The sequence below is a fragment of the Ciona robusta genome, chromosome 13 (assembly GCF_009617815.1).
Source record: "Ciona robusta chromosome 13, ASM961781v2".
Taxonomy (NCBI): Eukaryota; Metazoa; Chordata; class Ascidiacea; order Phlebobranchia; family Cionidae; genus Ciona; species Ciona robusta.
The window spans coordinates 2842646-2857212 of NC_143247.1; the positions used below are offsets into that span (position 1 = coordinate 2842646).

The following is a 14567-nucleotide window of genomic DNA, read 5'->3' on the forward strand; positions in this document are numbered from 1 at the left end:
GTTCTTTTTATTTGATATCTTACTTGGACAGGCTATTAGTCAAGTGCCTTACCCCAAAACATATAAATATTTTTAAAAATAATTAAACCTACAGTTATGAACTGTTGCTTATACTATACAACTATGCAGTTTCTTGTAGTTTATTTTTAAGATGTTATTTTTCTTGATCAATCTATTACTGAAGTGTTTTACCCAAAAACACATATTTATTCAATTTGGTAAAACATACAGGTAGCCTATGAACTGTGGCTTGAACTATACAACTGTGTGGTTTCTTGTAGTAGTTTATTTTTAAGATAGTAGCTTGCATTCTTGCCTGAACCACACTTTAGTGAACCATCTTAACTTAGAACACATAAACCTACAATGGTGGCACTTCTAACCCTAGTCCAGCAGTTAGAATGTTCACATTGTAGTATAATAATGGTACTTTTGTACCCTTCTGCTATCGTATTCGAAGAGAAGTAAAACTTATGTTGTGGTTTAATTACATAGAGACCAATGGCAACTGGATCAAGAACTACGCCAAGAGATACGTCTTGCATGGCCCAACTTGAATGAAAAGAAAATGAACTTACTACTGCCACCTGAAGGAGGTTTGTTAGAAGATAATAGCACATAGAAATATAATATTCCACTTTTAATAGAAAAATTTAAAAGTGTTTCGAGTTACATTTTATTTTCAACTGTAAAATTTGATGAGGCTACCTTTAGGGTAAAAATAATTAAACTTTTTTAGTTGTAAATAAATTTAAATTCTTTTTTTTTAGAAACTCAATTCACTGTGGGCAAAGTTTATGGAGCCATGCTGATGTACGAGCACTGGAGGGCATACAAGAGCCGCAGAGACGGGAAGAATCCAACTCTTGGTCAGAGACCCAATATATTCCCTCGCATGGCAGCCCCAGCAACAAGTAGTAATAATACTGACCCACAGCTGGACAACCCTCCCATTGGAGATCCACTCAGCTCACAAGCTCTTAGTATGGTCTCAATTGTGTCTGCAGCTTCTGCTAATGTGAGTACACATTTTTATTTGATATATTCTGTTCTATATTATTGATATTAGTGGCATGTCAAATATGATGTAGACCAAGTATATACATTTTTAATTCTCTACAAATACAAATAGTTGGCTTACACCTAAATGCCTAGTGTACTGCACTGTTGGGTCTGGATGAGAAATAGTAACTTGAAAATATTTTACAAAAGCTTGGAGATATTCCCCTCCCCCAAAAAGTCAGTATTAGTTATTAAAAGGGTAATAACCTAATGGTTTAACTTATCAACCTAAATTACCTACTTGCTGGTGTCATATAGAACAGACCCTTTATTAATCAGCATAACTTGATTACAGGCTGGGGTCCATCTACCAAAAGGGTGTAACTCTTTATCCCCATATGGGTCACGAGACACAACTCCCTACTCCAGCCCAACCACTGAGCGACGATCAAAGTTACAAGTCCCCCACCCATACAAGGTAAAATATACCAAACTTTTTTAAACTGTTCTAGTGTTTTGTATTATTTTATAAAATTTCTTACACTTGTTTAGTTAATTTTGAAAATATTAAATTTGAACAGTTATTTGATTGGTTTAGAATTAGGTAGTTTGCAACTAAACTATTTCTTTATATTAACTAGTATAACTGTTTGCAATTATTTATTTTTTTATAATTTTATTATTTCTGCTCTGACCCAAAGCAGCTTGAACCGTTACGAAACAACGCTGCTACATCACAAGTCGAACCTGTTTACGCACAATGTGTGGATCATGACATCACACCTACAATTGATGACGTCACAGTAGCATACCAAAGTGGTGGCTTCGAAACTAACGACTACATGCAATACACAACACCTGAAGATTGCATGGCAAACAACACATACCGTACTACAACTCTAGCTGATGATGTCATGACCCGTGATGTCATGTGTGATGATGTCACAGCCTCTTCACCATTCATAGCAATAACAGCTTCAACCCCCGGAGAGGAGAAATGGTCATATGATGGCTATAGTCAACCCACACGGTCGCCAGAAAGCATTACAACTCCTCGTCGACGGTCAAGCAGTGGAATGTCTGAAAATTTGACGATTTGCGATAATCGTAATCGAGCTGTTTCCATGCCTGGGCTTTTTGAATTTGCTGCTGAGGTTGGAGGCTTGAATCTGTGTTTCATGTCGTCAAATTATGTGTTGTCTTGTATTTCTATTCTATAATGAGTGAGGTCTAGCAGCGTGGCACGCCATGGGTCCTGATATTTAGGCCATGTGTTGTCATGTAACGGTGTATGTTACAATTAGATGTCTTGTGAGGGTTACCACTTGTTGTCTCTTATGATGATGTCATAGTTACCATTTGTTGTCTCTTATGATGATGTCATAGTTACAATTTGCTGTCTTGTGACTTCATATCATAGAAAGTTGGAATTCGCTGCACTGTGGGTTGATTACATCATTTTGTGGGGCACAATGCTTACCGGTAAGCGGGCACAAGGTGTATGAAACAGAACACCCGTGTTATACAACACAACCACGTGGATAAATCAGCTACACCTGTCCATTCATGCAGTTTGCAATTGTTTTCACATAATGGGATATGTTGAGTTTGTTGTCTTGTCATTTGTGGTTTATTGAACAGTTCTATATTAGATATATTTACTATTGATATTTCCAGGTTATTTTATTGGTGTAGAGATATCTCACATGCCCTTTACACCAATATATACGAACATACTGTAACTAAATTATTAGTTTTATTTTGCTGGCATTATATAACACTTGGTGGAAATATATCTTTACATATTCTTTACACAAATACTACACACTATAAAATTCCTACATTTCTACAAACTTTGAGTATTTTACACTTACACCAATATTTATTACAACATTGCTTCTTCTTCTACAGCATGATTACAACGGTGTTCAAATCCCAGACCCTCGAATTAAAAGATCATTTTCCACTTTGCCAATGGATCCAGGACCAAGGCCCAACAGCCCCAACAGTCCAGACATGAGAGGACTAGGAGAGCATGGTAAGTTATGACATGTGAATTGGATTGTGATGTAGTCATGATGTCATAAAGGTCTTGAAACAGGCTTTGTTGTTGTTGTAAGTATTCACTGATATATGTGGGTGTTATGTTAGAACGCTGTATCTCTTATTTGGCCATAATATGAAATAAACTGTATGGGGCAGGTTATGTTTTTGGACAATAAATTTAAAGGGGACATTCAGTGGTCACTCATTGGTTGTCTAAATTGTGAGCCATACATTGAAAGTAAGACAAGAATCTAAAAAAGATAGTCACCCACAAAGTTACATACATGGTAACTAGTAAGCGTTATTGCCAATTCTGAGTTGAATACCAGTTTCTCTGACAAGGACCTCACATATAGAATAGATTCCCGTATGGGTAGCGAGCGCATTGTTCGTTAACGCATGCCCACACCATTGTATACACTGTGTTGTCATAATGCATGTTGTGTCGTAGCTGTCCCGTCATTCCCTTACGCCGTCTCGTCGAGCCTCTTCACGGGCAATGTCAGCGATGATGTCACAGATGATGACATCACAGATGAAGAATGGGACGTCGTTTTGAGACCGACACTAACTGCGACAACAGCTTCTGTTCATAGAAAGATTACAGGGGATTCCCCAAACTATGATGACACTGATGACATCATCAATGATGACGTCATAGAAGACCCTTCAGTTGAGAAAAAAGTTCAACTTTTTTTGGTGCCACCTTCGTTTCACAATCCAGCTTCTTTTGTGACGAAACAATCAACATCTGACGTCAACCATAATTCTATAAATGGCCAATTAGATCCAATCCTTGAAACCCCTGAACCAATCAGAAATGAGAACATGATTTCTCAACCAATCACAAGCGATGCGGTTTTTGAACAACCGATTGGCAACGAGGCTAAAGTTTTCAGTCCAGAAGTTGCAATAAGGTCATTTTTTTCGCTCGTTTTTAAACCATTTATGAGTCGTGATACTTCGGAACAATCTGTACAGCTTCCTGTTCAAAAAGAAAGTGCAATTTATGATGTAACGTCACAAGTTTCATCATCATTAGACAGTGTATAACTTCACAATATTGTCTCGAAAACAGTTCCGAATATTAAAGTACTGTGGAGTAAGATGGGACATCTGTAGGATACAATATCCACTTATCCCGGTTGTGTTTTAAATATTTAATATTGCTCTTTTAGAGTCAAGAGCCCACGAACATATAACTTTGGATATTGTTAGTTTACAACCAATTGGGAAGACAAAGTAGAATGAATCATGTCTCATCTTACCCCACCCTAATGTATGTTTCATTTTTAGCACAAGTTGTTATTTGCCCTCATCCGAATTGCCTTTTCTAATACTATTACAATCCTCTATATATGCACGTTTATACACTGTGTCTACATACTAAAATCCATGCACTTAATGTGGCATAGCCAATGCATTTCTTCTCCTATTTAAAATTTCAAAGAAATTTTAACCAAGCAAAATTCTTAAACATTATTTTCATTACTTTTTTTCACTAAATTTTATTACTTCTTCCACTGAACACATAAAATCATAGATGTCAAAACTTTTTCAAATGCAAGAAAAAACTTCTTGGTTGTAATATAGTAGGTTGGGGAAGATAGGACACCTTTTGATTCTGTTTTCTCGTCACATTTGGTAGTAAACGAAGAAAATTCAATTAATTATAAAACCGTATCCTAATGACTCCCAAGACCCTTGTTAATTGTTTAAAACAAGATCATGAATATTATGTGCTTAAGGTGTCTTATCGTCCCTCACCCTACTGTATCACTGATTATTGCAATGCAGAAATTCCTAGGCCCCTACCACCCCATGTTTTTGAGCCTATACGCTTTACGAACTACTTTATCCAAATAGCGATTCTACTGTCATAACATATAGTGTATTAACAGAGGGTAATTGATAATATTATGAAGGTATATTTTGTAATGTAATTCAAAACTATTTTTGTGTGCCTTGTTGAGACCAAATTATATAATCGCTTGTTATTTCAAATTTATTTGTTTCTGTCTTGCTTGCAATATGGATGTACATTATACACCACTTGTTTTGTGCAATAGTTATGTTGTATGTTTATATGTTGTCCCATACACCTGCATGCTGTAAGCTAAGGTGAGTTATTTATAATATTATTCAATGTAAAATAACAAGCTAGTATTATATGTTTTAAATCCGGGGTGTTGTAGTTTTTCTGTGTGTCCGTATGTTTCAATACATACATGACAACCCAGATGTTTGGTTTTAGTTTTTAAACCGAAAGTTTGAGATGAAAATCGTGTCATACATGTTTCATGCACATATATGTGGGTTTTCATTGTTTTATTTTCTACAGAAATCTACGATGATGAAATGGCATATCATGATAACTTACGTCACAGTCGGACTTACTCAAGCAGTTTCTACGTCACGGACGCTGATGACGTCATAGGCCCTGATGAAGTGTATGAACCAAATTACTACACCATGCAATATGACCCCACCAACCGTGCGTCACGTTTTGATGACCTCAGAACCAATTATTGTGACGAAATCTGCACCGACCCAAGTTGCCATGACAACCGATGGTCAGGCCGTTCAATCTCAACCAGCGCTCTACTGCCCCTTGGTGGAGACTTACGAGATAGAAGGAGTCAAGAGGGAAGCCACCGTCCTCAGATCCAAAGCTCACCATCTCGTAGTAGGACATCAGCATCAAGTATTTCAAAAAGGCGATATCTTCCACAAACGCCAGCCAAACCGCCGCACCAAATACCACATGAGTTTCGCAGCAACTCGATCACAAACTCAATGTCAGAGTACTTCTACCCCGACCCTGAAACCGATCTTTTGCCGCACCAGCAAGCTCGTTCACCCGCCGGTCCCGCTACAGTCGCCCGATCTAAAAGCGTCCGTTCGACCTTTAATAAAGGCGATTGGAAAAACCCAAACTTCAGAGAGTCATTACAACAAGAGCGGCAACCTAGAAGAGGTCATCAAAGAGCAAAGTCTCGGTCGGATGCAACCTTGGATGAAGATCTTATTCAGGACTCCAACATCCGAAGAAAATCCAGCGACTCTTCAATCCCACGTTCATACAACTATACAGCACCTCGTCCTAGAAGAAACCGCTCAGGTTCTGACCAACCACGCTCATATTTAAGCATTGAAAGTGACTATTCCTCCAGCCCACAAACCAAGAGACGGAACCTGCCAAAGATTGAGGCTGTAACAAGAATTCAGCGGGAAATGGCGAGCCCAACACCCCGCAGAGGCGAGCATTATTCTGATCTCCAAGCTACAGAACTTCCATGTTTTCCACGCTGGCCAAAAGATCCCGAAAATGCGTTTACAGATGAAGAATCGAATGAAGAAACATCATCGGTTGGAAGGATGGCTAGAACAATCCGTAAACGTCCTCCGGAGCAGTCGCAACCCTCCCGGTCATCCAGCTGCACTGGAAGGGGAGAATACGATGATGATGAAGAAGAAATAGACACCGCAGATGAGTCTCGTCAAGTTACAGAAGAGCAGCTTCTTTTAAGCCATAGATCTCGCTCTGTTTTTGGAGGATCTGACTCTCTTCAGCCGCCTTTTCAACGCAACAAACGTAGCCCGTCATCGTCGCCAGATTTCCCTCGTTACAGGAACGGGTTGGAGCGTGTTAATATTAACAACTGCAGCAACAAATTAGACGAAAGTGGGAATCAGTTTTTCCTACCAAATAACTCCTTGCGTAGAAACTTGAACATGCAATAAACTGTTTCATATTTGGCATATCTGTCAACTCTGACTCTGACCCATATCCCATTTCATACTTGGAATATTTGTCAACTCTGACTCTTACCTATATCATTTGTCAACTCTGACCTATATCCCATTTCATACTTGGAATATTTGTCAACTCTGACCTATATCCCACCGCTACAGGACCTCACCCATACAGAAGACACGATTTTCAAGATACAGAAGAAACGTTTTTCGTACTCTGAGCAATATGCCAACTATAGTCTAGATCACAGATCCTTTGGCCTGCCTCGCCATAGGACTTCAGTCATAGAAAAAGGTGTTAAAAACACTGCAATCAAACGCACGAATTGTACACAAATTTTAAGTGTCAAACGCTACATAACAATAACTAGGTGCGTTCTTGTTACTGTAGGAGTGAACACTGGCCAATTCAAGCTACTGCCTTATACTTTATACGCCGCGACTTCATGTGTGTTTATCGTCTACTCTCTGCTGGTTAAATTTCCGCATGTAAAATACACAACGCGCGGACCGTACCGTTTTTTTTCGCGGCCACACGCAATACAAAATTGCTGTTTCAATGAAACTTACACTGAAAACAGCTTCAAGCTATTAACTGGTATTACTCAAGTTGTATACTCTCCAGCAATGAAATTGATGGTTGCAATGACATTTTGGCTGAAAACAGAGACACGATATCTAGTTTTACTGGCAAAGTTAGGCGTAGCCAAAGTTAGTATAGATGTTGGGCGTAGCAAGGATCGCCGCGATTTCTAATACCTACACCCAATCTGGTTAGTAAAAAGTTATTGATTTAAATAGAAATATTCGACCTAAACAGCAATTGACCTAACACAGTGGTTCTTTATGGCTTGTTTTTTTTAATTTATCAGCCTCGGAAAATAAGAAAAAAACATACACTTTATTATTATACAGTACGGGTTTGTTTCTGTTTCTTTCTCTTTCTCCGCAGGAGGAGTGGGAGAAAAGAGAACGACGTCACTGGCCTTTGTTGGATCATTTGAAGGTAGATGGAATTGCAGAAGGTCGTTATTTTGAAGCTCCATTAGATGTTTAAACAATAACAGAAGAAATTGTTGCAAGGTAATAGAAGAATCATAAAAGAAGTGGTTAATCAAGGGGCATAGAATCTGCTACAAAGAAAATGGTTAGTTTATTGTTTGTTATTACATACAATATCTTATTATTTTGTTTAATATAATATACATGGGACTGTACAAAGAAGAAAGTACACTTTTTCTGCTAAACGGTTTGCGTGCGGTCGTAAACTCTTTGTTTCATTTTTATCGGGTTCGAGTCCCGCACAGTTCAATACTTTTTTATTTAGTTTTTCAATTTTTTTTTTGTTTGATTAGCACGAGTTAGGGGTCAGGTGTTCAAATTTTATGTGTATAAATTGTGAAACTAACTGCTCCCCATAGAATATAGAAACGATTTTGTCATCGCTTCTTAGCGGAAAAATTGTACCTTACTTCTTTGTATAGTCCCATGAATAATATCTTATTATTTTGTTCAATATCCTATTTTACATAGTTTGGGAGAAGATGGGACACTTAAGCAAATGTTCCCCAAACAATATAGGAGTTATTCAGCGATTCGCACAACAGGTGTCATTTTTAAAATTTTAAAACACACTGGGTAAGACAGAACAGTTAAAAGTCCTGGTAATTTTGATTAATAAGTGTACCTATTATTGGGAATACATGTAAATAACGCAAAATAATGATGTCTGCTTTAAAAATCAAATTTAAACATTCTTTTCATTGCCCTACGGTATACTGCTATATAGTATGCTACCTACATTAGACATCATTGCGTAACAATTATTATTGTTCGAACATCAATTGTTAAATAGTGTACACACATATTAACTTGTATAAAACAGAAACTGATAATAACTATTAATAAAGTTTACATTTTTACTACAAATTGGGTATTACTACTCTGTTTTTGGCACAAGCCACTTCTCATAAATTATCCAAGTACAAATGACTGAATTTTTCGAATACATTTTCCATATATTAACTTGGTATTATATCAGTAGAATAAATTTGAATAACCCCTGAGGTATAAATTATTGAATTAAAAGCAAATCTTTTAAAGTTTGGAATAATTCTGGAACATTATTTTTCTGAATATTGTTAATTGGGAGTCCGTAAAAAAGAAAATTTAAAAAGTCCTGCCTGACGAAGTGTCCCATCTTCCACTAGCCTACTATATATAATAATAAAGTTGTCTGTCTGTGTGAGAAAAAATTATCACACATTTACCTAATGTGGACAGCATTTATATTAGTCACTACTTTAGTGTGTTTTTGCATGTCTCTTACATTTTAACCAGATCCTTACTGTATTTAATATATTGTGTGCCAGTTACTAAATAGTTGACTGATTCTTGTGTAAAGAAATACAGTAGGAATCTGTTGCTAAGAAAGTATAACAGACAAAAATGGAACCCAAGCAATTATTTTATAAGTGATATATTGCTCCTAAATGGCACCGTCAGTCTCTTGTTTAAATAGAATCACAAATAACATTTCGGAATGTTGTAATATTCTTATAGATGATTGAACACCAGCAACTGTACATGGGAATTAGAAGGTATGTTTTATCAAAAGTATCATATTAAACTCATTTTTATATAATAGTCCCATTGTGTTCTAACCAGTGAAATACCCTTCATACATTAACTGAGTAACAAGTTAAAGTTAAACACACCTGTTTATACATTAACATTAGCAGTATTCTGCAACCTCATGTACCCAAATAGTGAAATGCTTAAACAAAAAAAAAATATCTTTGTATCTTGAGCAGTAGCAATTTGTCCATGACAGATAACAAAAACTATTGCCTATTAGATGTTCAGATGGTGCACAAATTCGATTACGAATAATAATGAAAACTCTTTCTATTGTAGATGTTCAAATCTAAAGCAAATGGAATGTCACACTAAAACCAAACTTTACCGTGCACAAGCAAAAGGTATGTACTGTAAATAAAACTGTAAAAAAAAATCCCACAATATTTAAGCTACCGTAGAATCGTAATTTAGTAATTGGGTAACATTACAATGATTTGACAGCAATTGAATGAATGAATGTAACTTACTTTATCCTCGCGTTGCCGGAAAACGACAGTCGTTATAACACGGGTTAACACCTTGTGCCAGCTTATGAGTTACTATGTATGTTACTTTGTGGGTGAATATTTTTTTGGATTTTTTTATGTATGGCTGATAATTTGGACAACCCATTAGTGACCACTGGGTTGGAGCAATTGCCATTAAGTGTCTTGCCCAAGGACACATACGCCCACAATGGTAGCAGCGACGAGCCTTAAACCCATTACCTCTGGGTTCCAGGCAGGCGCGCTAACCACTATGCCACGGCACCCAATTAATTTATATAGACACTGATTAAACTTTTAACCACGTATTTTTTAACAGCAGAAGAGCATATTTTAATGAAGAAGAAGAAGAAGGCAACCGAGAGAGAGAAAGAAGAATCAGAGAAACCTAAAGTATACGAACATAGTAATCATAGAAGAAAGCGGGATTGTGGAAAGGCCCATATCGACGTGGAACCAAAACCCTGCAACCTTTATATATACATATATAAACAAATTAAAAATAGAAATATGTAGGCCAAAGGCACGCAAATAGCCTAATGAAACAACTGTATTGAATATCCCAACCCCATAGCGTGACCAAACGACCCAGCGTAGTGACCTAATGAAGCAAACCTATCCAACTGCAGGTCCCACCCCCTAGCGTGACCAAACGAAGCTAGCCTACCCAACTGTATAATACGAATGGCACCGTATGTGGTAATTGCTGGAACTAATGATAATTCTATCTGTTGGAGATTATGTCGTGCGTGTGATGAATTATTGGTGTTGCATGTGTGCCAGTGTGGAATACATCAGGCGTAACGATCTAGCGTAGCCTAATGAAACAACTGTATTAAAATCCCCCCAGCGTGACCAAACGACCTAGCGTAGTGACCTAATGAAGCAAGCCTATCCTAAGTAACAGCAAGTACCCTCCACGATGCCGCAGGCAGGTCCCACCCCGTAGCGTGACCAAACGATCTAGCCTAACCAACTGTACAAGTACCTGCCGCAGGCAGGTCCCACCCCCTAGCGTGACCAAACGATCTAGCCTAACCAACTGTACAAGTACCTGCCGCAGGCAGGTCCCACCCCCTAGCGTGACCAAACGACCTAGCCTATCCAACTGTAGCCTATCCAACTGTATAAGTACCTGCCGCAGGCAGGTCCCACCCCCTAGCGTGACCAAACGATCAAGCCTATCCAGATCCCACCCCCTAGCGTGACCAAACGATCTAGCCTAACCAACTGTACAAGTACCTGCCGCAGGCAGGTCCCACCCCCTAGCGTGACCAAACGACCTAGCCTATCCAACTGTATAAGTACCTGCCGCAGGCAGGTCCCACCCCCTAGCGTGACCAAACGATCCAGCCTATCCAACTGTACAAGTATACCCAACTGTATAAGTACCTGCCGCAGGCAGGTCCCACCCCCTAGCGTGACCAAACGATCCAGCCTATCCAGATCCCACCCCCTAGCGTGACCAAACGATCTAGCCGAACCAACTGTACAAGTACCTGCCGCAGGCAGGTCCCACCCCCTAGCGTGACCAAACGACCTAGCCTATCCAACTGTACCCCCTAGCGTGACCAAACGATCCAGCCTATCCAACTGTACAAGTACCTGCCGCAGGCAGGTCCCATCCCCTAGCGTGACCAAACGATCTAGCGAAGTGACCTAATGAAGCTAGCCTATCCAACTGTATAAGTACCTGCGTCCCACCCCCTAGCGTGACCAAACGACCTAGCCTATCCAACTGTACCCCCTAGCGTGACCAAACGATCCAGCCTATCCAACTGTACAAGTACCTGCCGCAGGCAGGTCCCATCCCCTAGCGTGACCAAACGATCTAGCGAAGTGACCTAATGAAGCTAGCCTATCCAACTGTATAAGTACCTGCCGCAGGCAGGTCCCACCCCCTAGCGTGACCAAACGATCTAGCGTAGTGACCTAATGAAGCTAGCCTATCCAACTGTATAACGATCTAGCGTAGTGACCTAATGAAGCAAGCCTATCCAACTGTATAAGTACCTGCCGCGTACGTGTAGTTTTTCTAACGAACAGCAAGTACCCTCTACGATCTAGTGAAGTGACCTAATGAAGGAAGCCTATATCCAATTAACACCCAAACATTTTCATTTAAAAAAAATTTCATTTTATTTAAATTTTATTGTGACCAAACGACCTAGCCTATCCAACTGTACCCCCTAGCGTGACCAAACGATCCAGCCTATCCAACTGTACAAGTACCTGCCGCAGGCAGGTCCCATCCCCTAGCGTGACCAAACGATCTAGCGAAGTGACCTAATGAAGCTAGCCTATCCAACTGTATAAGTACCTGCCGCAGGCAGGTCCCACCCCCTAGCGTGACCAAACGATCTAGCGTAGTGACCTAATGAAGCTAGCCTATCCAACTGTATAACGATCTAGCGTAGTGACCTAATGAAGCAAGCCTATCCAACTGTATAAGTACCTGCCGCGTACGTGTAGTTTTTCTAACGAACAGCAAGTACCCTCTACGATCTAGTGAAGTGACCTAATGAAGGAAGCCTATATCCAATTAACACCCAAACATTTTCATTTAAAAAAAATTTCATTTTATTTAAATTTTATTATTTTTATTATTCTTACTGCTTTTTTAAGAGCGAACCAAAGAAAACGAATCCAATAAACCCTGAAAACAACGAACCAAAAGAAACCAAACTGACCCTGCTGTTCCCGAAGTCCCCAAAGTCCCGTCCCTACGATCGTACTAGATTCTTTTTTCCTTCTTTCATCCTTATCACCTCCTTTTATTCTCTCTCTACCATTTCTATCACTTTCTTTTCTCTTACTTGCTCACTTTTTCTTCTAACTTCAATCTTCCTTTTTCTTCTAACTTCAATCTCCCTTTTTCTTCTAACTTCGATCTAACAATCCTAACTGTTTCATACGCTCACTCATTACTTCCACTTATTTGAAAATTCCCAAACCTCGCATCGCTTAACTAATCTCAGATCAATATCCGAAAACGCACTTCTCACCTTAGTATGTTGCAAGCCACCCGCACGGATCGACCTGCGGCGCTGCTCAAACGCCCGTACTATACTTTCACAGTATATTAGCCGAAAACTTTGCAAGCCACCCGCATGGGTCGACCTGCGGCGCTGCTCAAACGCCCGTACTACTTTCACAGTATCTTCGCCGAAAACTTTGCAAGCCACCCGCATGGATCGACCTGCGACGCTGCTCAAACGCCCGTACTACTTTCACAGTATATTCGCCGGAAACTTTGCAAGCCACCCGCATGGATCGACCTGCGGCGCTGCTCAAACGCCCGTACTATACTTTCACAGTATATTCGCCGGAAACTTTGCAAGCCACCCGCATGGATCGACCTGCGACGCGTCCCGCGTCTTACTACCTTCCACAGTAGTAAACGAAAGCCGTGCAAGCCACCCGCATGGATCGACCTGCGGCGCTGCTCAAACGCCCGTACTATACTTTCACAGCATATTAGCCGAAAACTTTGCAAGCCACCCGCATGGGTCGACCTGCGGCGCTGCTCAAACGCCCGTACTACTTTCACGGTATATTCGCTAAAAACTTTGCAAGCCACCCGCATGGATCGACCTGCGACTCGTCCCGCGTCTTACCACCTTCCACAGTAGTAAACGAAAGCCGTGCAAGTCACCCATATGGATCGACCTGCGGCGCGCTCAATACGCCCGAACTATAATCAAATACTTTGTATGCCATCCCCAGCATGGATTGACCTTCGACGCGTCCTGCGCTCATATTTACCAAATGTCTATACTTTTGCAACTGACGTTCGATGCGTACAGCATCCTTCCACAGCATATTAGACGAAAACTTTGCAAGCCACCCGCATGGATCGACCTGCGACTCGTCCCGTGTCTTACTACCTTCCACAGTAGTAAACGAAAGCCGTGCAAGCCACCCGCATGGATCGACTTGCGGCGCTGACCAAACGCCCGTACTACTTCCACAGCATATTAGCCGAAAACTATGCAAGCCACCCGCACGGATCGACCTGCGACGCGTCCCGTGTCTTACTACCTTCCACAGTAATAAACGAAAGCCGTGCAAGCCACCCGCATGGATCGACCTGCGGCGCTGACCAAACGCCCGTACTACTTCCACAGCATATTAGCCGAAAACTATGCAAGCCACCCGCACGGATCGACCTGCGACGCGTCCCGCGTCTTACCACCTTCCACAGTAGTAAACGAAAGCCGTGCAAGTCACCCATATGGATCGACCTGCGGCGCGCTCAAAACGCCCGAACTATATTCAAAAACTTTGTATGCCATCCCCAGCATGGATTGACCTTCGACGCGTCCTGCGCTCATATTTACCAAATGTCTACTTTTGCAACTGACGTTCGATGCGTACAGCATCCTTAACTTCCCGCCACAGTATCGCTTTGCACATTTGCTCTATATTCGACGGTCCCTACAGTAGTAACCGAAAGACGTGCAAGCCACCCGCATGAATCGACATGCGACGCGTCCATCAGCGCCTACATACCACCTCTATTAACCGAAAGCCGTGTAAGCCACCCGCATGGATCAACATGCGACGCAAGCGCCAACATACCACCTTGTACAGGAGTTCTTTGTTTACTACCAAATTGAACGATAAACGAGAATTATA

The 14567-nt window shown here is 40.5% G+C and overlaps 1 protein-coding gene and 1 long non-coding RNA gene across 13 annotated transcripts in view; one reads left to right on the top strand and one right to left on the bottom strand.

Moving 5' to 3' along the window:
• The window catches only part of LOC149725807 (voltage-dependent calcium channel type A subunit alpha-1-like), a 47289-nt gene extending 39894 nt beyond the window's left edge, over nucleotides 1-7395 (top strand). For 8 of the 12 annotated variants that reach the window (XM_089891435.1, XM_089891436.1, XM_089891433.1 and 5 more), the window contains 6 exons: nucleotides 496-596; nucleotides 771-1018; nucleotides 1358-1480; nucleotides 1704-2156; nucleotides 2914-3040; nucleotides 5390-7395. In XM_089891435.1, the coding sequence (XP_089747561.1) occupies nucleotides 496-596; nucleotides 771-1018; nucleotides 1358-1480; nucleotides 1704-2156; nucleotides 2914-3040; nucleotides 5390-6792 (2455 nt within the window). In that variant the 3' untranslated portion in view covers nucleotides 6793-7395. Of the gene's footprint in view, nucleotides 1-495; nucleotides 597-770; nucleotides 1019-1357; nucleotides 1481-1703; nucleotides 2157-2913; nucleotides 3041-3499; nucleotides 5053-5389 lie in introns of those variants that run through there. The other 4 variants (XM_089891432.1, XM_089891440.1, XM_089891438.1 and 1 more) reach the window with 4 other exon arrangements.
• A 146-nt stretch (nucleotides 7396-7541) lies between these two features.
• On the bottom strand, nucleotides 7542-14424 carry LOC149725809 (uncharacterized). The gene is made up of 2 exons (XR_016386415.1): nucleotides 11045-14424; nucleotides 7542-10544 (listed from the first exon to the last, which is right to left on the bottom strand). It is a non-coding gene; the product is annotated as an uncharacterized LOC149725809 (long non-coding RNA).
• Nucleotides 14425-14567: the final 143 nt, after the last annotated feature.